This window comes from Pterocles gutturalis, unplaced genomic scaffold, assembly GCF_000699245.1.
Source record: "Pterocles gutturalis isolate BGI_N339 unplaced genomic scaffold, ASM69924v1 scaffold1716, whole genome shotgun sequence".
In the NCBI taxonomy this organism is placed as follows: domain Eukaryota; kingdom Metazoa; phylum Chordata; class Aves; order Pterocliformes; family Pteroclidae; genus Pterocles; species Pterocles gutturalis.
The window spans coordinates 160,776-184,158 of NW_010102733.1; the positions used below are offsets into that span (position 1 = coordinate 160,776).

General features: G+C 41.7%; 1 protein-coding gene across 1 annotated transcript in view; it reads left to right on the plus strand.

Annotated features, from left to right (window-relative positions):
* Window positions 1-6,831: 6,831 nt before the first annotated feature.
* The window catches only part of LOC104471150 (disco-interacting protein 2 homolog C), a gene marked incomplete at its 3' end in the record, with an annotated part of 97,018 nt that continues 80,466 nt past the window's right edge, over window positions 6,832-23,383 (plus strand). The window contains exons 1-2 of the mRNA XM_010086389.1: window positions 6,832-6,937; window positions 16,458-16,568. Of these exons, the coding sequence (XP_010084691.1) occupies window positions 6,832-6,937; window positions 16,458-16,568 (217 nt within the window). The remainder of the gene's footprint in view (window positions 6,938-16,457; window positions 16,569-23,383) is intronic.

Genomic DNA, 23,383 nt, shown 5'->3' on the forward strand with positions numbered 1-23,383 from the left:
CCGTCCCTGACAGTCAATTTTAAGTATGGATGGGGAGGAAATCAGGGTAAAATTTGCTCTCTGTTGGTGAGTTCAGATCTCTTAGGCTTGTGATTTGCTGTCCTCCACTGACCCTTGGGTGTGATTCTCTCCAGGGTATACATCTGTGACCCTCTGATGGTAGAAACCTGTTAAATCACCAGTGGAGGTGGGGAGGAAAAGAGCAACATGCCCAGAGGAAAAAAAAAAAAAGAAATAATAAACCTGGAGAATGCTGATGCAAACAGGAGGCTGAAATCCTTGTGTGCAGTGGAGTGAATGCCGCCTGGGAGGAAGGGAGTAAGGGGGAGGAGAAGGAGGAGGGCTTTGGGGACCAGCAGTGGGATGAAGCTGAGAAGTGGTGGAGCAGGGCAGAGTGCTTGGGAGCAGAGCCAGGGCCAGGAGATGGGGCAAGAGCCAAGGAGGGAGATGGGCAGACAGAGCAGAGGGCTGCAGGGAGCTGCTAAATGGAGGTGCCGCCTTTCAGCTGCCCGACATTATGGGATGGTGTCTTGTCCCAAGGAGACCCATCCCCAGAGCTCCCTGCAGCCACGTGCTCCTTCTGCTCCTGCATGTCCTTAGGCTGGAGTGTTCTCATCATCCCTTTGTCTATGGCCTGGCCTTTTTCCTGTAATGTGCCGCCAGCCTTGTCCCCTATGCACACCGGTTTGTCTCCCAGAGCTGTTCTGTGCAGCATTGCAACGTGGCTTGGAAATGCTACAGAAAAGAAGGCAAAGGTGTCACCAGAAGAAAGCTAGAGAGTGATGCAACTAGATTTGAAGGGCCTTTGAAGAGTTTGTTTGCATAGTAAATATAGAAAAACCAACATACACTGTCTGCTCAAAAGATACTGTGGGCGAGACCCTTTTCCCTCCTGTCTTTTGAGTTACACTTTAAATGCGTGCAGCAAAGTCATGAGTGTCTGCTGGCTTTCCAAGGGAAAAATGGTTGTTTAAAAATGGAAAGGTAACAAAATCCTGTATTCTCCTGGCAAGTTCATGTAATGCTGTTGATTTTCTCCAAAAGCCAAGCCCAAATTCAGTGTTGTACTGTGGAAGAGAGTGAGTTAGGTGGACCTAACTGAAAAGGGGTTTGTTCCTCATATGATACTTGTAAAATTATTCCACTCATTTGCAAAAGAATGAAGGACATAGACCAAAGGTCTTAATATTGTGTTTAAGAAAATGAGTGAATGGTAATTGATAAGAGCAGAGTTTAAGCTCACTCAACTTTTGGTGAGCTGCATTTAGTATATATACGGAGCTTACACAATGAGTTCAACGTAGTTTTGTTATGCAATAGTTTTGCATATATTGTAATAATATTTTAATGGTTAATCAGTTATTGCTCATATTCTGAAGTCAGTCTACCTGAAAAAATACAAATTAATACAAATGCCAGTAATCCTGATAAATAAAGCTGTTTTGTGTGCTTCCCCAGACTACATGATACAGCTGACTTCCTTATACCTGAGAATGGCAATAGTGATAGTGAAATGAAAATTTTGGTGATATTATATTTTGCTTTTACATGTGTTTTAGATTTGGTTACCATGGTAAAGATAGACATGATTATGGAAAGATTAGTGATATTTCTAAGTGATTTTGCTGTTTGCTTCTGGAAGTTGAAATATTCTTGTATTGTCTCAAAAAATAATTTTATTGGTGATTTTTTGGTGGAGACAGCAGTCTGGGGAAGGAGTCACGACCATTGTTCCTTCTCAAAATAGTTCCTTTACGTGGTGAACTTCAAAAGAGTGAGTCTGGATGCTGATTTGAATTAAAATTTATTTTTGACAGGAGATAACACTTTGCAGTTATCATTATCAAAGAAATGCTTGTCCTCTGCATTTCTTCCCATTAAGGACATGATAGCTTTAGAAACCAGTGGAAGAAACTTACATTGGAGGAGTGGGTGCAGGTTCCATGAGCAATGTCTAGAAAGTATAGTTTGCAATACCGATTTGCATGCATATGTACTACCGTGTGTGGAAGAGAACTAACAGTTAAGCACCCATTATTGATGGTTTTATATTTAAAATAGCATTGCCAACTTGCACATACCACAGTGGAGCTGTGGTTCTCTGTAGGATATCTCTGTTCTCCTGTAAGAGCAATAGTAAACTAGTAAATCAAATTTTTACTCAAGTTGAGATGTGTCTGGAATGTGTAAGAATTTGGTATTGATGAGCACAGTAAATTAATGGTGATTTGTTTAGCAAAAATGTAAAAGAAAAAATTGTTCATATTTTATAATTTTCAAATAGAAATATTCTTTATTATAACAGTGGTATCTGCAGTTATTGTCTGGTTTGTGAGAAGCTGATGATTACAATGGACAGGGAGCTTGTTTCACTAGTTTGAACCCATGCCAGAAGTATTCAAAATGGGAAGAATTGTGCTTGAAGAGTCAGTGGGTTTGAACTTTAAAAGCTTCGGTCCTCTTGCCAAGTCTGCCACTTCTGCCCTAGGTAAATATGGGACGGTTATCATTTGAAGTGCTTCACTCTCACTTTCCTCATTTAAAAACGCAGATATTTTAGCTGACTTCTTTTGTAGAGCAGTTTGAGATATGTTAGTGAAGAGGATAGGTGTTATTTTAAGCACTGTTTTTTAACCGGGGGAGAGAGGTTGGCTCAGGACGCTGGCAAAGAGGCTCACAGAATTTTGCCTGTTTGTTTATTGTTTATTGGAACCATCCCCAAGAAAAGTCTTTGATCAAGGAACACCATTTGATGTTGTTTTCTTGTAGTTATTGATTTCAGACCAACCCACAGGAAGCTCTGTCTATACCTTGGTGGTAATTTAGCATCCATTTACCAGAGTGGCTGGGATTGAAATGAGTATGCTGTCCTCTTGGCAAATGGTCTCCTTAGGTGATGGTTGGACTTAGGGAAGGAAGAACATGAACAAACACGTGTTGCCATATCTAGCTGAACATTACTTCCAAAGCTCCGCTGCTTTTTGTGTTTTCTGTCCTCCTAAGCCCTCAACCTTTTACAAACATACAAGTCCAGTGTTGCTACTGAACTTTAACTGCATGATGAGCCTCACAACAGCAGATAAACTCAGTGAAAGGGCAGGGAATTTGGTGTTATTTCAAAAATCTTGTAATTGTAAAACCTATCACTCTTTTTAGCATCCAAACTAGCTTGTATTGAATTTAATACATATGTATATGTGTGTGCATCGGTGCTCACACATGTGGAAAGAAGAATGTGGATACTTGAATTATATTTGAACAAGTATTTTAAGCGTTAAAGGTAGATTTCGAGCTCAAGAGCCACGACTGTATCACAATGTCAGTGCCAAACAGCTCCTGAACTCTAATATGACTAAAAGTGTATGTGTTGTTCTACAGAGCTAATTATCCATCACTTTGTTTTAGGAAACTTTTACAGAATTTTTTTTTTATCTTTACCTTAAAAAAAGTTACCTGAGGAAACTGCAGACACAGTGAAGGGTCATATTAATTGAATTTAAGAAATTCAAACACTTGTCTCCAAATTTTTTTTTGAGATTTGATTGGAAAGTCAGACAAAGTCTTTAAGCTGCTATTTTCTAGTGGATCTGGTAGATGTGTTTTGGCTTGGTTTTGTTCTTCTCAGTACTGCTTAGAAATCAGCTAAAACATTTGCATTGCAGAAATGATAGAGCAGCAGTTTCACATCTTTTGTGCCCTACATGCTTGATTAGAAAAATCCCATTAATGACAGAAAATGCTAATCAGTGATGTGTTTTGCCAGCCACCACAGGTCCACGCACTCTGTATAATCCATTGTTTATTAACCTAATGAAGGTCATTGTAGCTTTTGAAAGCTGGTGTGACAGCATCTCAAAATGGGTTTAAAACTCTGTGCCACTGGACTCCAGTGTTGGAATAAATCAAGGCTGGGTATTTACTAGTCAGGATGGCTCTGGCGTAAATTAGTTTTTTTGTGGGTGGAATGATCATACTGTGCTTTTCATACGTTCATTATAATTGTCAAGACAGACAAACAGCACGGTGGTGGCTAAGCTGATGGTGCTGCCATTAAGCAGCTAGACACTGTCTTTATCCACATCTTATTGATTTTCTTTTTCTTTTCTTGGCAGGTGACATCACACAGAAGGGGTATGAAAAGAAGAGATCAAAATTAATTGGGGCCTACCTGCCACAGCCTCCTGGTACGTGTACCTGTGCTTGTGATATATGAAGATGTCAAGCATACTGATAGTTGCCACAGTAAAAATATACATCTCTGAAGAAATTTATGTGGCAGAAACAAAGCTATTGTTATGCAGGAAAAGCTTATTCCATCCATTTTATGTATATTTTTATATATATGTCTGCTTTGATGTGTGTGTACATTTTTTACATACGTTGCTGTGGGTTTGGCAGTGGTTTCTGGAAAATAAAAATCAGCCTATGCTCATTAAAGAGGCATTGTTTGTTATAAGTAATGTGGAAATACAGAGGAAAACATGATGTCCTGACTCATTAATACCTCAGCCAAGTAAAGCTTTCTGAACAGAGGTATACCCAAGAGTGGAAGAGAACCTTAGAGCTTTGTGCCAGCTTCCATTTCACATTTTCCTGCTCAAATATCCCTTTTGAAGATGCTCGAGAGACCAGCAACATCCCTAGAGTTCAGCTTGTCCTACAATGCGTGGGCAGTCGATCCTTTATAGATACCTGTTCTCAGTGTTGAGGGATGACTTGCATGTACCTGCCCAAAAGGTGTAAAAATTTTTTTCACACTAAATTTAACAATGTATTCCTTCTTTAAAATTATTTCCTGTATATATTTAAGAACTCTTCAGAGTTCTTTCGCTCTTCTGAGGCACTGAATCATGAAGTTGAATATGTGGTTGTAGGCATTGGTGTAGGCCTCCATTTTGTGTTGGCCTCACAGGAGCATGCCCCCCATGCTCTTGGCTTCTCGCCCTCCTTGTGGAGGGTCCACTTGGGCTTGGCTGTTCTCTGAGCCCTGTTTTTATTACAGGCCTGGGAGCTAGTTTCTTCCTTTTACAAAATACTGCCTTTATGATGGAGTTGATGGTTTTCTATTTAAACTACTCATGTGAGGAGGCATTGCCTTGTTCTCTCATCTTCAAGTGTGTAAATATTAACCAGCTCCATAGCAGAATGGTCTTTTATGCCTTTGGCTTTCACTTGTTCTCCTCCTCTAGTGGGAACTCTGTAAAGAGATCAGTGTTACACACACCTCTGTTTTCTGAAGTGATACAGCCTGATTTGAGGGTGTCTGTGGCATTTTCTAACCGTGGGAGCCATTAGAGAATGAAACTAATAAAATCAACAGAATTAAAATACCAGAGGTGCAATTATTAAATTTCTGGGTATGTACTTGTCTGACCATACTGTCAGATGTACAATAGTCCTCACAGGATGTTCTCATGAGATCTATTTCAGTTTACTGTTATGGAGACACCGTTGTCTCACAGTAATCCTCAACCCAGCAGTGCTGTTGGTGCCAGTATTTGTTTGTACAATTAGTTGTACCTTTTTCTGCTTCACACAAGAAAATAACAGCTTTTTCTCCAGAAAGCTCCTAGTCTTCTGGTCAAAGTCTGTCAGTGGCTGAAACTGGTGGGGGTTCATCATGCATGTAATGATGAAAGAGAGACGGTGGTGAGCCCTCTGAGGTTTATTTTTCAGGGTCTCTGTTGTGATATTATTATTTTTTTTCAGTGTAAGGAGAAGCAGTGAGATCTCTGTAAGCCAGTCCTATAGTGGGGTCCATTCAATAATTTGAAGAGGTCATGATGTAGCTGATTTAGTGCTGTTTTAAAGACAAGATGAAATGGGGTGAATGTTTTCTGCTCTGCCAGTTCCCAGAAAATCCTGCACTGGGGATGTGGGATATGGATGAGTGGAGGAAAATGATAATAGGATGAAGAGGAAAAGTATTGAAATATTGTCCACTGTTTTCTTGTCCATACATCAAGCTCAGTCGTTTAGCTGATGGCTAAATGAATTATTTAACTATAGTGGAAGACACTGCTTCTACTGTATTAAAGTGTTTTCCTCCAGAAACTGGTATTATTTGTGCTTGGGTCTTTTCTGTCTTTGTACTTTTTTGTTTGTTTTGTTGTGTTACCTTCTGGACAAAACTTGAAACAGCGCAATTTGATACTGTTCTTCCAAGACTTTGCTCATCTGAACAGCTTGAGGTCCCAGCTCACTAGGAAGGGGCAGATTAATCCTTTCCAAGAAGAAACAGGATAACGAAACAGATGCTGCCTTTTGAAAGCCTCTGTTAATATCTGAACAATCACATACGTGACCAATTAGTCCTTTGTTTCTTTGTTGTAATCTGTTTTGATGGGGAACTGCAAGAATTTATAAGCTTTGATGGTCTTGGATCTTGCTGTTAAAAGGGAATAGGCATGATAGATATGTTTTAAAACAGTATGGAAATGGACATGGATCTTCCACTGGGATTGGAGGCACTGGGGAAGGGAAGGGATTTGCGTTCTGTGACTGTGTTCAACAAATTAAAGGAAATTCAAAGGCAGTTCCCCTCTGTCAGGACATCCAGCCCTCTCGCTGCACCTTTGCTAACATTACTAACGCCCATGTTGGCAGAGTGGAACATTGACCCGCGTTGGCTCCGTGAGTGTCCTGTGGTGTCTGTGCGTGCGTGTGCGTGTGTGTGCTCTACTGCATGGGGGCAGCAGCTCCATTCGTTGCTGTAACAAATGTAAAAAAACTAAACATGAATTAATTAGTTTTTTTCAACTTGTTACAGCAGCGAATGGAGCTGCCGCGGTACGGTGTAGACTGCAACACAGTGAAGGAGCTGCCAGAAGAATGCTCCGCACTGCCAACATTGGTGTCTGTGACATCCGGGAAGCGGCCGCTAGAGAGAGAGCAGCCAGCACGGCAGGAAACCGGCCTCTCTTTTATTTTCGTTTTGGTGAGCACAATGAATGTATCTTTTCCAGTCCATATCTGTCTGTAACTCTGCCTCATCTGGAAGCCTCTGGCGGACACCTGTATCAATACGATAGACTGACAAGGCAGGACAACCAAAGGACAACATCTGGAAGGCCGTGACTGGCTTGTCTGCCTAAGAGTGAAGAAATATTCCATTTTAGTAACATTTGAACATGTTAACGTCTCTCTAGCTTGCATACCGTGGGTACTTCAGAGGAGATTTCATGCAATGAGCTGGTGAAACTCAGGAAGGCATGTGTTTCTAATTCCCTTTTTGGCACTGCCTTTTTACAAAGGTCCAAGCCCAGCAGTATCCGGAGGAAGCTGTAAAAATCTAAGCACCCCTAATTCAGTGCTGTTTTCAAGTAGAGATCTCCACCTGAGCTCTGCTCACATCCAAAGCGTTCAGAAGCAGACTGACTTTTAGGAGCAGGCATCAGGCTGGTAGAGCAGACTGGAGGAGGAACATTCTGCAGGACTACGTGTCTGCAGTGTGGACAGGCAAGGCATGACCCCAGCCACGCCTGCAAAGCTGTGCCCTTCAGCAGATACCCGTCCTGCCTTCTGGGGGTGACCATGACTGGTGGCAGGCAGTCTGCTCCTGCTCCCTGTGTTTGTAGCAAGGCTGCAGAGGATTCACAACCCCTCAAAACACCAGGTTTTCTCTTGCCAGACATGTGGGCACATAGAGGACATCACACTCTTGCCTGTGTGCTTGCCCATGCTTCCACAAGGCAGTCCAGATGTAGTGTAGGAGATGGCTAGACGGAAGATAATATTTACTGTTCTGTCAGGACAAGACATGCCTGTAAAAAGATGATCCCTTTGAGACATTCTTCCCCGCTCATTTCAAACCAGTTTGCTGTAACGCTACGGAGGCGATTCATATTGGATGCTGACTGTGTTGTTTGTGTTTCTGCTCTTACGTGGGGCTGATCTAAGTCAGGTTCCCCCAGTCTGACATGATTAACTTCCTCTGACCAAGATTTCTGGAAAATGGGAATGATTAAATTTAAATTGCGATTTCAGGTTTAACAGACTAGATGATATAAGATGACCTAAGTGCTAAATGTAGGCAGTAGAAGGATTGGCTATATACATACATAAACACGCATACATATATGGTCTTTTTGTTGTGCTTGTTGGGATGCTGTGATTTAAAAAAAAGAGAGCTCTTAACTTTCCAAAAATGGGATTAATGAAAGGTGAAACTGGGCAACCATGTAGTTGATACTCTACCACTTGATGTGGGAGTTCACTCTTAGGCTTCCTATTTTTGACAGGACAGTCCCAGAGAGTATATTGTCCATATGCTGTACAGCAGAGGTGCAGTGAGTCTGACACATGGGGGACGTGCTGGATCCACCGCACATCTGCAGGCTAGCTCTGCAGTGCATGCACAGTAGGTCTGACACATCCAGATGCTGTACAGACTGCACATATGCAAAGGACATTTGTACTGTTAACAGATGGGCTGTCGAACATCCAGAAATCCGGAACGGATATGCTGCGTTTGGCAATGTTAATGGGAGAAGGGATATGGGGACCCTCTTTTTCTTTCCCATTAAATCCCCACCTGCTTTAACTTAAGGAGACAAAAGTGCGTTTTTGTTTCCTCAAAACGCTTTCTCAGGATGTCAGTTTGTAGCTGGAGATGTTCTGTGCGCAGAGAAGTTTTTCTTTTCTTAGTGTGCCCGTATGTCAGACATCTAAAAATAATAGTGAATCTGGACCTTTATATCTGTACATAGATCCCAATCTCTCTAGTGCTGTGACCTTTCTCTTAACTGCCTCTGCAGAGGAGCCGTGACAGCCAAGAGCTGAAAGAGTAACCACTTAAACAGGCATTTATTTCAGAATATCTTTCTGAAGATTATCTTGATTAAATCAGTCAGTTCTGGGTAAGATAACATGTGGACAGCTGCGTGCACACTATTAAGAGAAACCCTCCCTAGAAGAAAAATAACTAAATTGCCTGCATCCCCTATAAGCTGTGTTTTTGCCCAATTTGCTTCCAGTCTTTTGCCAGGAAATTTGATTATACATTCACAGAACAGAGATGATGTGGTTATCAATTAAGCTTTGCTTCTAACAGCTTAGACATGGGTGGTTCATTCTCTCTTAATCAAGTGCTGTGTCTACACTAGATTTCCTTCTGTAATTTCCCATCATTGGTGCCACCAGTGTAGCTCTATTTGTAGTGAAACTGTGTAGACCAGTCACCAGTGCTTTATTTATTGTGGCTAATAAACCTGTGAGATGCGGTGTTTAAAAGGTGCCTGCTGCTCCTTTCACAGGCCTAGAGGCAGATCACGGCATCTCCCACTGCTAGAGCCCCGACAGCACCAGCACGGTGAGATTTCAAGCTACACAGTGTAAAGATAATACATTAGCACAGAAGCACCTTATGAAGAAACAATTTTCTTTAGTATTACAGGAACCAGCTTCCATAGCCTCTGTTATTAACGTGACATATATTTATATATATCTGTAATGTGTGCATACATTTGCATACTTTTCAGTGTGTATGCCTGCGTATATTTGCTTTCAGCTGTTCCTGCTGCTAGCCGTTTGGGCCCTCAGAGTAAACTTGGCAATTACAATTTCATTTTCTCTTCCACAGGCATTATTTGGATTGCAACATTATTGGGATTGCAAAGATTGCAAGGAAATGTTTAAACAAAGCTTCATTCTGGAATTGAAAAAAAACCCCTAATGTATTCACTTTATTACTAATAATAAGTATTCCTATCATATCTGCCTTCCTAATTCTTAACTATCTTATCAAGGGATAACTGATAACCATGGTGGGGCGTTTCAAGGCACGTATGTGCGTTGAGAGCATGGATCTCGCTGAAAGGCATATGCGTTGCATAGCTCATGGACACATTTCTGAAAACAGCGTGACAGATGTTTCACAAATGAAAAACTGTGGCACACAGATGGATGCTTAGTAAGTCTTGTTTTTGAAAGAGAGTTTTGGTTGGAGTTGGTGGATGCCTTGCAGAGCTTAGTTTGGTTAAAGGGGGAGGTTCTGAAAGCATCTGAGAACTACCCCTTGATGCCATCACTTGAAGTGTGGTGGTTACTGCTTTGCTTTTGCCATGCTGAGTGAGGGCCCATTTATTGTTTTACTCGCTATTTTGTTTTATGATAGAGCCTTTGTTTCCTATCCTGCAGTGAGACCTCATGATATAAAGCGTTCAACCACAAAGCAAAAGGTATCTTCCTTCGAAGACTTAACACCCTAGTAGTAAGACAAAAAATGGGAAGAAATGCGTACATAATGCAGTCAGTCAGTTATGTGGGTAGTGGTTTCGGCATTCAGTATGATGGATTTTTGCAGGAGGATGTTTTTAGTACACATCAGAGTAAGGGTGGTTTTCAAAAAATTTGAAGAATTTCAGTGAAATATCTATTGGTGTTCAAGGAGAGCATCTACGAAATGTACGGGCATAGGAGGAAGCATGAAGATGTTTTTCTAAAAATCTGACAAATGGGTGAGAAAAGATGGCTCAGTCAGAGACAAGCAATGGTGAATAGAAAGGAAAGATACCACTGAGGGCCTTGAAACAAAACTTCCTGTGCTGGAGCAGAGGAGATGGAGCCACTGGAGGCATGTGAAGAGCTGGGTGCCACTGTCAGAATGAGAAACTGATAGAATTGACAATAGTGACCAAATTTATCTGCAACAAATTTCTGAAGGATGAATGTGACACTGCTGATAGTGTAAGCTGACCAACACATTAGTGAATGTGTTTGCTATGTGGATAGGTAGCCTTTTCTACATATACTCCTGAAAGAATCTTCAAATGGTACACTGAGGCTGTGGGACTATCTAGAGAAAAATGGAATTCAAACATGGCTTGTGAACTGGAGCTGTAATGTGATGTCCACCATCACTGAGATAATGAGGAGAAAAAAGAAGCCCACAGTAGCCATGCTAAGCTTGAACTGAAAGCTAAAGCTTGCAAGGAAATGCTGGAAGGCAAGATTGACATAGTAATAAGGAAAGAAGATCAATTTGAAGTGGGTGCATTGTTTGAAATCAGAACCAAGTGCAGGAGTATGTGTGAAAGCTCACCTGTGAAAGAAAGATCATTAATTAAACATACCTAATCAGAAATTCCATTTTCTCCAGATTTATCTAGCAGAAAGTGGCTCCACTTTCCTGGGTATCTTTGGTTGGAAGTATCGCATTTTAAATCTCCTTTGGCTTATCCAGTGAATTCATTACTTAGATGTACATTTGATGGGAAGAGCAAAATGCCACACTAAGCAATGGGTTCTGTGGGGATGGTGTGACATTTAACCTGTTTACAAAATACATGGTGTGTTCATCACCTGGCTTTGCTTTTAAAGCTGAGCCACCAGCCGTTGCATAGAAGCTCAGGAAATACTGCGAACAAAAGGTAAATACTGTTTCTTAAAACTGCACTGCAACACTGTTTGCCTTCCTTCCCACTAGCCCCGGAGCTGCTGGGTTTATCCTACAGCTCTCTCTCCTGGGGTCACAAGCTCTTTAGTTTTAGAACAGTAAATGTAGCCTATGTCTAAGGATGCCTTCTTGTCAATTAGACATTTCAGCTTTTATATATTTTTAGATTCAAAAATTTGACACAGACGTAGAAATAAGAGATACATCAAAGCAACTTGTCAGCTGTCATTAAGGAAGCAATTGTCCTCTGTTGGCGAGGGCGAGGGCAATGCAGCTATTGCACATTATCAGCAGATAGCACTACAATTTAGTGCTAAATATTGCAACAAAAAGAAGTAATAAAGAAGGGAGGAACAAAGAAGTGAAGACAAGGGAAAAAAAAAAAAAAAGAAAGGAGGTAAAGCCTGCTTCTAGCTGACAGTTTTGTGCCTTCCATGCACTTAAAAATAAAACTATCTATCTTGCAGAAGTGTTGCTCAAATAACTTTACTGAGCCTCTTGCATTTTTAGCTAAATACAGTCCAGGCAGGATCCATCTTGCAGATTAGGATTTGTAGATTGATATATCTGCATTAAGTTGTCTACCTATGAACCTGAAGCTCCCATTCTTACGTGAAGAGACACAGTTAATTCAGTTGATGAAACCCAGATAGCTTTTCATCTTGTTCCAAAGCAGGTACCTCCACTGACCACCTGTGTAGCTCTCCAGGCTCCACCGGGCTCATAGAGCTGCCTGAAGATAGGTGTCTAATGCTGTTCAGGATTTCCTACAGTAGCAGAGACATCTCTACAAAGCAAGCACATATAAAACAGGACTTGTAGGGGTGATACGCAATTCTGGTGAAGCCAGGTATCATAGTCCACAACGTGTGAAAAGACATGGACACCTCTGTTTAGAGGCCTGAATCCTGGCCTAGGTCTCTGTTTTTCATAACAGGAGCTTAGCTTAAGCACCTTCTTGTAGACACCTAAATATAGGTGTCTTAATCTGCAAGCTAAATCCCACATGAGCAGCATTAGATAATTGAACTAATACTTGTTTTAAGAACATGCCTGTTCACTCCAGTGCACCTGATAATGCTTACATGCAGTACGGTGAGCATAAAGCACTGATTCCTTAGCATTTTATATAAACTAACTGTGTTCCAGGCTTATATATTTTCCTAAAATTCTTCATGACTTGTAATGAGTGCTAATTAGTGCTAATTTTGCATACCTTTTAAAGTCGTGCTTTATCTGCAAGACTGGGGCGGACTATGGCATTATTAAGAATGATGCCAGTTTGATGGTGACTGTGATTGTGTCTGTACACAAGACACTGAAGTGACACTGTCCTTTCTTTTATGAAGGCCATTCATTGCTCTGCTGCCTCCTTAAATTTAGGAATCGATCCAAGTATGAACTCTCAAAGCCCACTGTGCCACCACTTCTACTGATTCACAAATGCATCTGGGTAAAGCTGTACTTGAACAAGCATTAGCACTAAACTCACGGACCCTGTCTGCTGGCTGTGCAAGCTATCAATTTTTTTTGGGTTAAGTTATGTCCAGAAGTATAACTGAAAAAAGAAGATGCTTGTTACTGCATTATATTGCTAGAGCCCTCATGGAGGCGAACAATTTTGGTGTTAACACTGCTTCGCTATTTATGGCAGCACTTCACTGATTTCACGGTATTCATTATTCTGTATGGCTTTTACTCCTACCCATCGCTCTGAAGTGGCAGTGTGTAGGTTTTCACTATTGTGTACTTTGTCTCACACCGTCGTTGGTGCTGTGCAAAGGAGCGGGTGCTCAGGAAGCGAAGGCATGAGTCTGGGCGGTGCCAGCTAATTCCTGCTCCAGCTTCTTCAGTAAGGAACCGTCATCAGGTTTCTTACTGTCTCTCTAAAGTGGGACGATGCTTTGTGTTTTCTCACGTTAAAGGAACCTGGTATGAAGAGACGTCTCCCCACAGATGGCTGATGGAGAGCTTCTCCTCTGTATTGTAGTGTAGAATTAACTTCCTGGTGTAAATCAGTGCTGTCAGTGAGCCACGTTCACATGTCCTGCTCCATGCTTGGGTAGAGGTTTATTCATTGTTTTTACGTTCATGGGAAAGTGGGAAGTAAAGCCATTAAAGCATCCCCAGACCTCATAAAAGCAGAAGATATGTTTATATTCTCATTCCATTTGCTATGGCCTTAAATGACTAGTAGTGCAGGACGCGGGGGCTATCTCTTTCCTAAATTATGAAGAAACTTCATATTACCCATTGGGTCAGAACAGGCTCACTTAAAACAGCAAACACACACATAAAAAGTATGAGGGAGGTAAACTAGTTGAAGTGTCTCAATTTTAAGATTAGATCAGAGATTTCTCTATCTGTAGTAAGAACATATGTAGCAGCATAATATCCGTAGTGAACCAGAGAAGGGAAGAGCCCTTTGCTGTGTCAGGGGATGCCTTGGGCGGCATTGCTGCCTGGCCAGCTGGGTGTCCTGCCATCTTCTGCAATGGCAGGGTCAGCGTTTGAGGTTACCTTACATGCACTGTCTTTTTTACACCTTGACAAAGAGCTTCGTGCACTGTCCACAGCTGCAGAAGAAGAGAGTGAAACACCTGAAGTGCCTCATAACCATGTGGCCAGGAGAAGGGAACCGCAGGCTGGAATGTATTTTGTCCAACGGATTTCATGTCTACCTGGAAGATCCCCAGCAGCTGTGCACCTCTAAAACTGATACTTTTCCTCACAATTTAATTTCCCCTTGGTGTTTCGAAAGCCTATTTCATGTGGGTTTGTTGCTGGAAGGATGCATTTAATCCCCTTTTCCTGTGTAATCATGATGAACTTCAGTAGCAACACCTCAATTCTTTTTGTCTGTTCTTCTCCACATGTTGTTGCCCTTTGCAAGTCATTTGCCCTGGGAAGTTGTAGGACTACTTTCTTCACAAAACCTCTGTCACAGAGCAGCAATTTTAGGTGCACACGTTTTGGGTGTGGGTTTTTTTAGGATTGTTATAAATATATGTAATTTCCAGAAAGTGTTTCATTCCTGACAGTATGGATAGGGACTGAGATGAATAATGGTGGTTAGCATCTTGTACAGACTGAAACATAATTTTTTGAATATTTTCAGGCAAAATGACTTTTGTTGTTAACTTTATATTGTTGGTTTTCAGAGTGACCCAATAAAGAAGTATAATCTCTAAATATACAAATGAGGAGAAAACATTTATTCTGATTATTTCAATGATTCAGAAGTTATGTTCACCTGCCTTGAAGAATGTAAAGACTTGAGGGCAAGTGAAATCACACAGTACTATAGTGTGGAGATAGGGCAGTTAAATGAAGACATTTTATTTGATTTAAGAGTATGAATTATTAAGCACAATCTGAGTAGAAGAAAATTTATGGATTCGCTCTGTCTTTTATGCGCCTATGAGATTTTACTTCAAGTATGTTTTTTATCCAACCAGCTGCTTCTCGACAAAATCAAAGCAGACTTGACGTTGCTGATATTCCAGGAATTTAAGAGAGAAGCTGTGATTTGAGTTCAGTTTGTTTTCACAAAGAAATAAGTATACAATACCATTTTTTAAAAAATATGCTTTTTAAAGAGTCCATTGAAACATAATTGAGACTGATTTAAGTCAACATGGTATTTTTCAGTTTGTCTGTAGTCTATGTAAAAATTATTGTTTTCACAAACCTAAACTCTTATCCCTCTCCAATAAGCAGGCATTGAATAGTTCAGAAATAGTAGTGGAGAGTTTTTACATTGTGTTTTGATTGGAAAAATATGAAGATACTTTGAAGCATTGTTTTGTTTAATCCAGTTTCAATTCATTACTCATCCATTTGAATACTTAATTATTAATAATTTAATTCAGTAATTTTTAACAGGTCTTTCCTACTGTAATCCCTGAGTTCAAGAGGCCAGTTTTACTTCTGTCCATACAGATACACATAGTGTATAACTACTTTTTAAAGGCAAAAAATAATAGGAAAGAATGAATTCAATTTCTTTAGGTACTCCTGGTTTTTTGCCCCTGTGCTTCACAGTGCCTAAGGCTCTGTGCTGTATTAACCCTTGAGCTGAATGCTTTGCTTACTGGGCTTGTCTGCTCAGGTACTTCTCTGGAAGAGAGCAGAGCAGGGTAACATTATGCCACTATTACAGATGCAGGTTTGCTTTCTTTTCCTTTTGTTTGTTTGAATTTTCCTGCTTAAGTAATTCACTTCACTCTTTTCTGGAAGTTGTCAAGGAATATTAGTTTCTATAAGTGTTTGTATACAGTGCTGCTGTTATGCCACTACTGTCCTTGAAGGAGCCTTCAAGAAAATACCTGGTTTAAAAAAAAAAAAAATCAGTATGAGAAAGCAATGAGTATAAGGTTTTAATTTTAAATGCTGGATGTTTAAGCTGGGCATACTGAGATGCTGCAGGTTTATATACTATAAGGCTGAGTTATTTTTGTTGTTTTGCTGGAACAAATTACTATTTTCAGACTGGTTTGGTGCAGTTGTTGTTTACTTTCTGGCCCTTGGTAGCTGAAAATGCCTATAGATATTAATATAGTTGGCTTCCCACAGGATATCTAGTTTCTATAGGTCAGTGCTGTGTAGTCAAAAGCTGATATCATCCAGCTGCATGAGGTTTTAGATAATATGCACTGGCTAAGTCTTCTTAGGAACCTCTTTCAATCAATTTGCAGGAAGGCTTCAAGATCCATTGCAATGGTGTCTGCCTTTGTTAGCACATTAAAATATTTCCTCAATACTACTTTATGAAAAGTCACCTGTTTGGGAAAAAAAAAAAACCATCAGCAAGCTTACTGTCTGTAAGTTCTTCTTATGTGGTCTATGACCCTGGAAAAAGTTTGTCTTAGAGAGAACCAGGAAAATAACCACACCAGAAAAGCTGACCAGAGGCAAGTACTGTGTAAGCAATTGACATGGCATGGTTTAGGCACTGAATGTTCATTTTTTACTTCTAGTGCAGGCTGAACACCTCACAAGCTTCTGTAGTTCAATCAGAATGAGCTGTTTGTTTTGATTTTTTTTTTTTAAATTAATGCAGGGGTGGACCAGGCATTACCACAAGAACGTCGAACTCCTGTTACTCCGTCCTCTTCGTCTCGGTATCACCGTCGCAGGTCCTCAGGGTCACGGGATGAGCGCTATAGATCGGGTAAGTACAACGGAAGACTACAGAATTGGAATTAAAATTTGAAATGGCTGGTTCTGTTCTTTGCTTTTTAATAAATAATTTTATTGTAAACTCATGTAGTAGCTATACATGGGAAATATTTGTTGTACGAATACAGACACCCTGTCCAAGCATGCAGGGGTGGAGTTGCAAAACCAAAGTACATCTGGAATTGAATGTGGCAACAAATGTGAAGAGCAACAAAATTGGCTTCTACAGGCACATCAGCAGGAAAAGGAAGACTAAGGAAAATGTGGGCCCACAGCTGAATGGGGCAGGGGACCAGGTGACAAAGGGCATGGAAAAGGACAAGATACTTAATGTCTTCTTTGTCTTGGTCTTTACTGGAACCAAGGCTCCTGAGACCAATGGGAAAGTCTTGAGCAGTGAAAACCTACGCTCCATGAACGAGCATCGGGACGGGGAACACCTGAACACACTGAACATGTACAAGTCCATGGGACATGATGGCCAATGTCATTGTGGTGAGGCCACTCTCAATTCTTGGAAAGGTTGTGGCAATCAGGGAAGGTTCCTGAGGACTGGAAGAAAGATTAATTGCTGTCTTCAAGAATGGCAAGAAGTAGGATCTGGGAAACTTCAGGACAGTCAGCCTTGACTCAGTCTCTGAGACGGTGGTCGAGCAAATAATCCTGGAAACTGTTTTTAAATATATGAAGGACAAGGAGGTGATTGGGAGTAGTCAGTGTGGATTTATAAAGTCCTTTTACTACATTGGTGTTTTGGGTTTGTGTGGGTAGCAGGGGAGGGGCTACAATGATGGCTCCTGTAAGAAGCTGCTAGAAGCTCCCCCAGCTCCAAGTCACGCCTGCGTCTGACCAAGGGCAAGCCAGTCAGCGCCTCTGTGAATAACATATCAAAGACGGGTGCAGTACGTGTAGGGGGGCAGCATGGCCCCGGGCAGGGCCCAGCCTTGCCAGTCTCCACTGCAGCCTGAGCCTCTGCCGCAGCCCCAGCCCCAGCTTCCACCACAGCCTTGGCCTGGGCAACCCAGCACAGCCCCAGCCCAAGAGCTGGGAGCTTTTCGGGAGCCAGCGAAAGAACCTGCAACAGAGAGAGTAGTGGGATGTGAGAGAGACAACTATGCAGACACGAAGGTCAGTGAACAGAAAGGAGAGAGAGGAGGTGCCGGAGCAGAGAATCCCACAGCCCGTGGTGAAGACCATGGTGAGGCAGCTGTGCCCCTGCAGCCACAGAGCAGAGATTCTCCTGCAGGTCATGGAGGTCAGCGGTGGAGCAGATATCCACCTGCAGCCCCTGGAGTACCCCACACCAGAGCGGGTGACTGTGCCTGAAGGAGGCTGTGACTATATGGGAGGGACCCCACACTAGAGCAGGGAAAAAAAAATCCCCGTGAGGAGGAGAGGGTGACAGAGACAACATGTGATGAACTGACCACAACCCCCATTTCCCGTCCCCATGCACTGCTGGAGGGGAAGGAGGCAGAGAAATTGAGAACAAAGTATTTGAGCCTGGGAAGAAGGGAGGAATGGGGGGAAGGTGCCTTTTTAACATGTGGGATTTTTTTCTCTCTATCCTACTCTGGTTTTGTTTTGTTTTGTTCTGTTTTTTTATTAGTAACAAATTAAATTGTTTTGGTTTTCTCCAAGTCAGGTCTGGTTTTTGCCTGTGACCATAAGTGGTGAGTGAACCCTCCCTGTCCTTGCCTCAGCCCACAAGGTTTTACCTTTTGTTGTCCTGTTTCTCCTCCCCATCCCACTGTGGGGAAAGGAGTGAGCAAATAACTGCATGGTGCTTAGTTGACAGGTGGGCTTAAGCCTTGACAGTTGGTCAATCCATGCTTGATCACCCTCATAGCCTTCTACAATGAGATGATTGCCTTGGAGGTTGAGGGAAGAGCAGTGGATGTTGTATTCCTTGACTTTATTGAGGCTTTTGACAGTGTTTCTTATAACATGCTCATTGACAAACTGGTGAAATATGGATTAGGTAAGTGGATGGTGAGGTAGACTGAAAATTGGCTGAAGTGTCAAGCTCAGAGAGTTATGATTAGCAGCACAAAGTCCAGTTGGACACCAGTGTCTAGTGGTGTACTCTAGGGGTAAATAGTGGCTCCAGTAGTTCTTAATAGCTTCATTAGTGACCTTGCTGGTGAGACAGAGCGCACCCTTCACCCATGTGGAGATAATACCAAGTTGGGAGGAGGGGTTGACACACCAGATAGGTGTAATGCCATTCAGGGGGATTTGGACAGGCTGGAGGAGTGGGCAAACAGGAATCAGTGAAGTTTGACAAAGGGAAATGCCAAGTCCAGTGCCTGGGGAAGAATAACGCCATGCACTCAGACAGGCTGGGGGCCCACCATCTGGAAAGCACCTTGGTAGCAAAGTCCTGGTGGGCAACAAGTTAAACGTGAGCTAGTAAGGTGCTCTTATGGCAAATAATGCCAACAGCCTCCTGAGCTGCACTAGGAGGAACACTGCCAGCAGGTCAAGAGACGTGATCCTTCCCCTCTGCTCAGCACTGGTGAGGCACATCTGGAGTGCTGGGTCGATTGCTGGGCTCCCCAGTACAAGGGAGAGATGGGCGTACTGAGGTGAGTCCAACAAAAGACCACAAAGATGAGTAAGCAACAGAGTCTCTGATATGTGAGGAGAGGCTGCAAGAGCTGGGGTTGTGCAGCCTGGAGAAGAGAAGGCTCAGGGGACCTTATCCATGTGTGTAAGTACCTGATAGGGGAATAAGGAAGATGGAGCCACACTTCTCCCAGTGGTGCTCAGTGAAAGGACAAGAGACAGTAGGCACAAACTGAAATATGAAAAATTCCATTTAAGCATAAGAAAAAGCTTTTTTACTCTAGAGTGGCTAAGCACTGGCACAAGTTGCCCAGAGAGGTTGTGGTGTCTCCATCCTTGGAGCTATTCAGAACCTCACTGGACATGGTCCCAAGCAATCTGCTGTAGGTGACCCTGCTTTGAGCAGGGAGTTGCACTGGATGGTCTCCAGAGATTCCTGCTGACCTGCATCAGTCTGTGGTTCTGTGGCACAGCTGGATTTTATTGTACTGATTCTAGTTTGGTGAATACCATAAGAAAAATATTTAATTTGAAGTATAGCAAGTTGGGAACATCATTATGCCCTAAATAGAAGCACTGATTAAGTGAAGATAAAATTAATTTCAGAGCTGAACAAAAGGGTAAAATCTCATTTCCACATGAATGGGATCCAGGTCTCTTCACAATGCTGCTCCAGATACAACACAAAGTGAAGGAAGTGATTGGTTTATAACTGAAGGAAAAGTGAACTCTGAAACTTCTTTACTGTTACCTTTGAAGGCGTAAACTGCGTGTACTACACCTTAACAGGGTGAAGGGTAGGTGCAGTTTTGCTGCAGTGTGAGCACCCTTCTCAGATGACAGCCAGAGGCCACGTGCTGGTTTGTCTCCTGCGCCTCATGCAGTTGCAGAACAAGGGAGCTGTAGACAGCAGCACCCATCAGCCGTTGTGGCAGAGACACCCTTGTGAGCTGAGAGTCTGGAGCCAGGGACTGGTGGTTGTGGGGGACCCTGAGGAACCAACTGTGGAAGTTCTGGACTGTGTGTGAGAGATGCATCTTGCTGGATGCAGTCAGACTCATTGTGCTGACACAACTGGAAAGTTATAGAGAACTCATTATTAAACCTTTCGTAACCTATCTCTGGTTCATTCCATTAGTCAAAGAGCTTGCCAGTCCCATTTAAAGAAAAATTAAGTGATAAATGTTGGCAGAGAAAGTTCATGCGTGTCCAGACCATTCTGATAAATTTGAAAAACTCCCCTCAGAAACCTTGGGTTCGCACAGTAGATGCTGACAATTTTTCGTTGAATAATGGCTGTGGGATCTGCCTAATAATTCCTTGATATATAAGCTCCTAGAAGCTTCTCCCACATTACTCTAAAAATAATCTGATTTCTACCCAATGTTTTTAAACAGGTAAAAATACTGTTCCTGAAATTTTCTAGTTTGTCGACATGCAACCCATGGTCCTCAAACCTCCAAGCTGTGACTCTCCAGAGCAGTTCTGTTAAAAACATGTATATTTGCCTATGCATTGCAAGTCATCTGCTTGAGCTATTTACCATTTGTAAACTAAGATGCTGAGTCAGTTTGGGGATGGGTGAAAGGAGACATCACGCAGATCTTCCCTGTGTGCCTCTCCTGATGTCCCAGGAGTGCTCTGAGTTGATGTTGCTGCTTTTTGGTTTCAGTCGCTGCCTGCTGCCTTCAAAGGAAGGTGTCTGTTCAGTGAAACGGTGTGTAAGGTCCTGCCTTAGGAGTAGGGCGAAGTGTTGTATTGCAAGCTGTGTTGCTGAGAGGAAAAATAAGAAATTGAGTGCAAAGAGTTGCTTGTTGTTAGTGCTGGAGTCTCGTCTTAGGAGAGTCAGGACTGTGGTGTAAATTTGTATTTCTTTTGCTGCTCTGAAAATGTCCTTGGTGTTAAAACTGGAAAACTTGACAGTATTTGGGGGGCTTATGACAGGGCTTTGAACTCCTGCCTTGATTGCTGTATAGCATGACTGCCACAAGTCACTGAGCTCTCCAGCAAATTGGTTTGAACAGCTACCACATCTTCACTCGCTCAGAAGAAGGCTGGATGTAGCAAATGTCAATGAAGGTAAACGTAGACTTCCATTTCAATTTTCAAAAGTTAGATCATCTTCTTTAGATTTAGTTTCAGGGGAGCTTTGCTAAGATACAGTGCAATGTTTCTACCTTGAATTATGTTCTCCTCTTCTATACATTGCCCCTGTGAGATCAGTCTATTTCTTTCTCGGTCCCATGATTCATGCTCTCTATTACTGCAGGTTACAAACTTGCAAGTCAGATTTTTCTGGTTATCTTGTCTTCAGATTCAGTTTTGCTTCAGGTAGAAGCCTTTGTTTTACTTGTTGTTTTGCTGTGTTTAGTACTTCAGCATCTCTGCTCTGATCGTATTGTGATTATTAGATCCTAGCTGTTACGCAGTTTCAGTGCTTGTTATCAACTTTGGCACATCTTCTTGGAAAAGGCCCAAAACAAAATTAATTCACAGTCTTTAACAAATAAGTAATTCACTTCTAGGAAAACATTTCCCTTCCTTAGGTTTTTTTTTTTTTTTTTTGCACAATTTATTTCAATTAACATCTGCAAACAAATCCTCTAACTCTGATCAAAGTCCTTTTCTGTCTCTTGTTGGTAAGATTTTCCTAATTGGAAGTCTAACATCCTGAAAGTCATCCAACTCTCCTTCCATGCTCTTGCTTTTTACATAAATTTAGATGTCAGCGAAGATTGTTTAATGAACTCTCTTTGGAGACTCAAAATCATTGCTGCCACTAATATCACCTTCAACTTCTGCTCTTTTATTATGGAAAATGTCAGACTGTGACATTTTAAATCCCTACCTATTTTCTCACTTCACTCTTTTTTACTATTATTATTTCATTAATGTTGTAACTGATTTTTTCAGCAGTATATTTTTGAAAACTTGGTTTCTATGATTTTTATATTCTAAATAAAATTGAATCTGAGTTTAAGGAAGCTATTTTTTTTACTAAATATTCCTAGTACATTTTGTGTTTTAAGATAATTTGATTTTAGAGTTCAGCCTACATTGGGAATTCAGTCTAATTCGTTGAAACCAGAAAGGTTTAAAATTTCATGGCTGCTTCTTTTTATACAGGAAGGGATCCTGAAATCATTATATTCCAAAATGTCAGCTGCTTTGATCATTTTTCAGATGTCTAAAGAAATAGCGAATGCTATAAGTGTAGTCACTGAATCGGTGCAGGGTTAAGCTTTATTACTTTATACAAATGTGGCGGCTAGTTTAGCTGGTATTAATTCAAAAGCATTTTTTATTTATTTACTACTGAATATAAAAATTCTCTCAGTATTTACTCACTTAGAAACAGTGTTTGGAAAGGTTTGCCAAATGTAGATCACGGCAATGTTTTTCTCTTAGCAGCTGCTCTTCCTTAGCCTGTGCCTGTACTATAACATTATCTGGGGGCTCCAACTGACATGGAGCCAAATGTTGCTGTAGGCTGGATCAGTAACTTTTGCCAAGGGGCTTTTCTGGCCAGTGGCTTTCCAGACAAGAAAACCCAGTCAAAAGAAAACTGGCTTGTACTTCATTTCTGCCTCTGCGTGCAGAATAGGTGTCGGCATCTGTCTTGATCTGGCTCAAGTGATGCGACTCTGCAAAATTAGGCACAGGCTTGAGGACAGAGTTAATAATAGTCATGTAGATGTAGCCGCAGTTGGACATGCAGCTTTGTTTCCTTTGTACAATTTCAAAACTGTCTCAGCTACTTTTGGAAGCTTCAAATCCATGGATTTGGTATGACCTGTTGAGATAAGGATATGGCAATTACATGGTGGAGTAAACAAGTAGGTAATGTGAAAGGCTTAATTTTCACCATGTTATCATGCTGTCTAAATGAACTAATTCAGTCAAATACTGAGCTTTATAGAGGATATTGACTCTATACGTCTTCTGTACAGTCTCTAGGGACCTGTTTGCTCCCTGGCTTGCATTGGCTACATTCTGCTCCTGCTAACATTGAAATTCCTCGTAGAAGGACCTGAAGTTTCTGCCACCATTATTTAAGATACCATCATGTAGGCTGTCCTGCTTTTGGAAGAACAGTCATACTGATTTGGTGTTAAAATGGTGATCTGTAACCCCTCCACTGTGTAGTCCTGCAGTAATCCTGCTGCTGGAGTTGGAGCTGGTGCCTGTGGCTGGCTGTGCTGGTGGCATGAAGCAGCGCTGGGCTCTACTGCCACATAA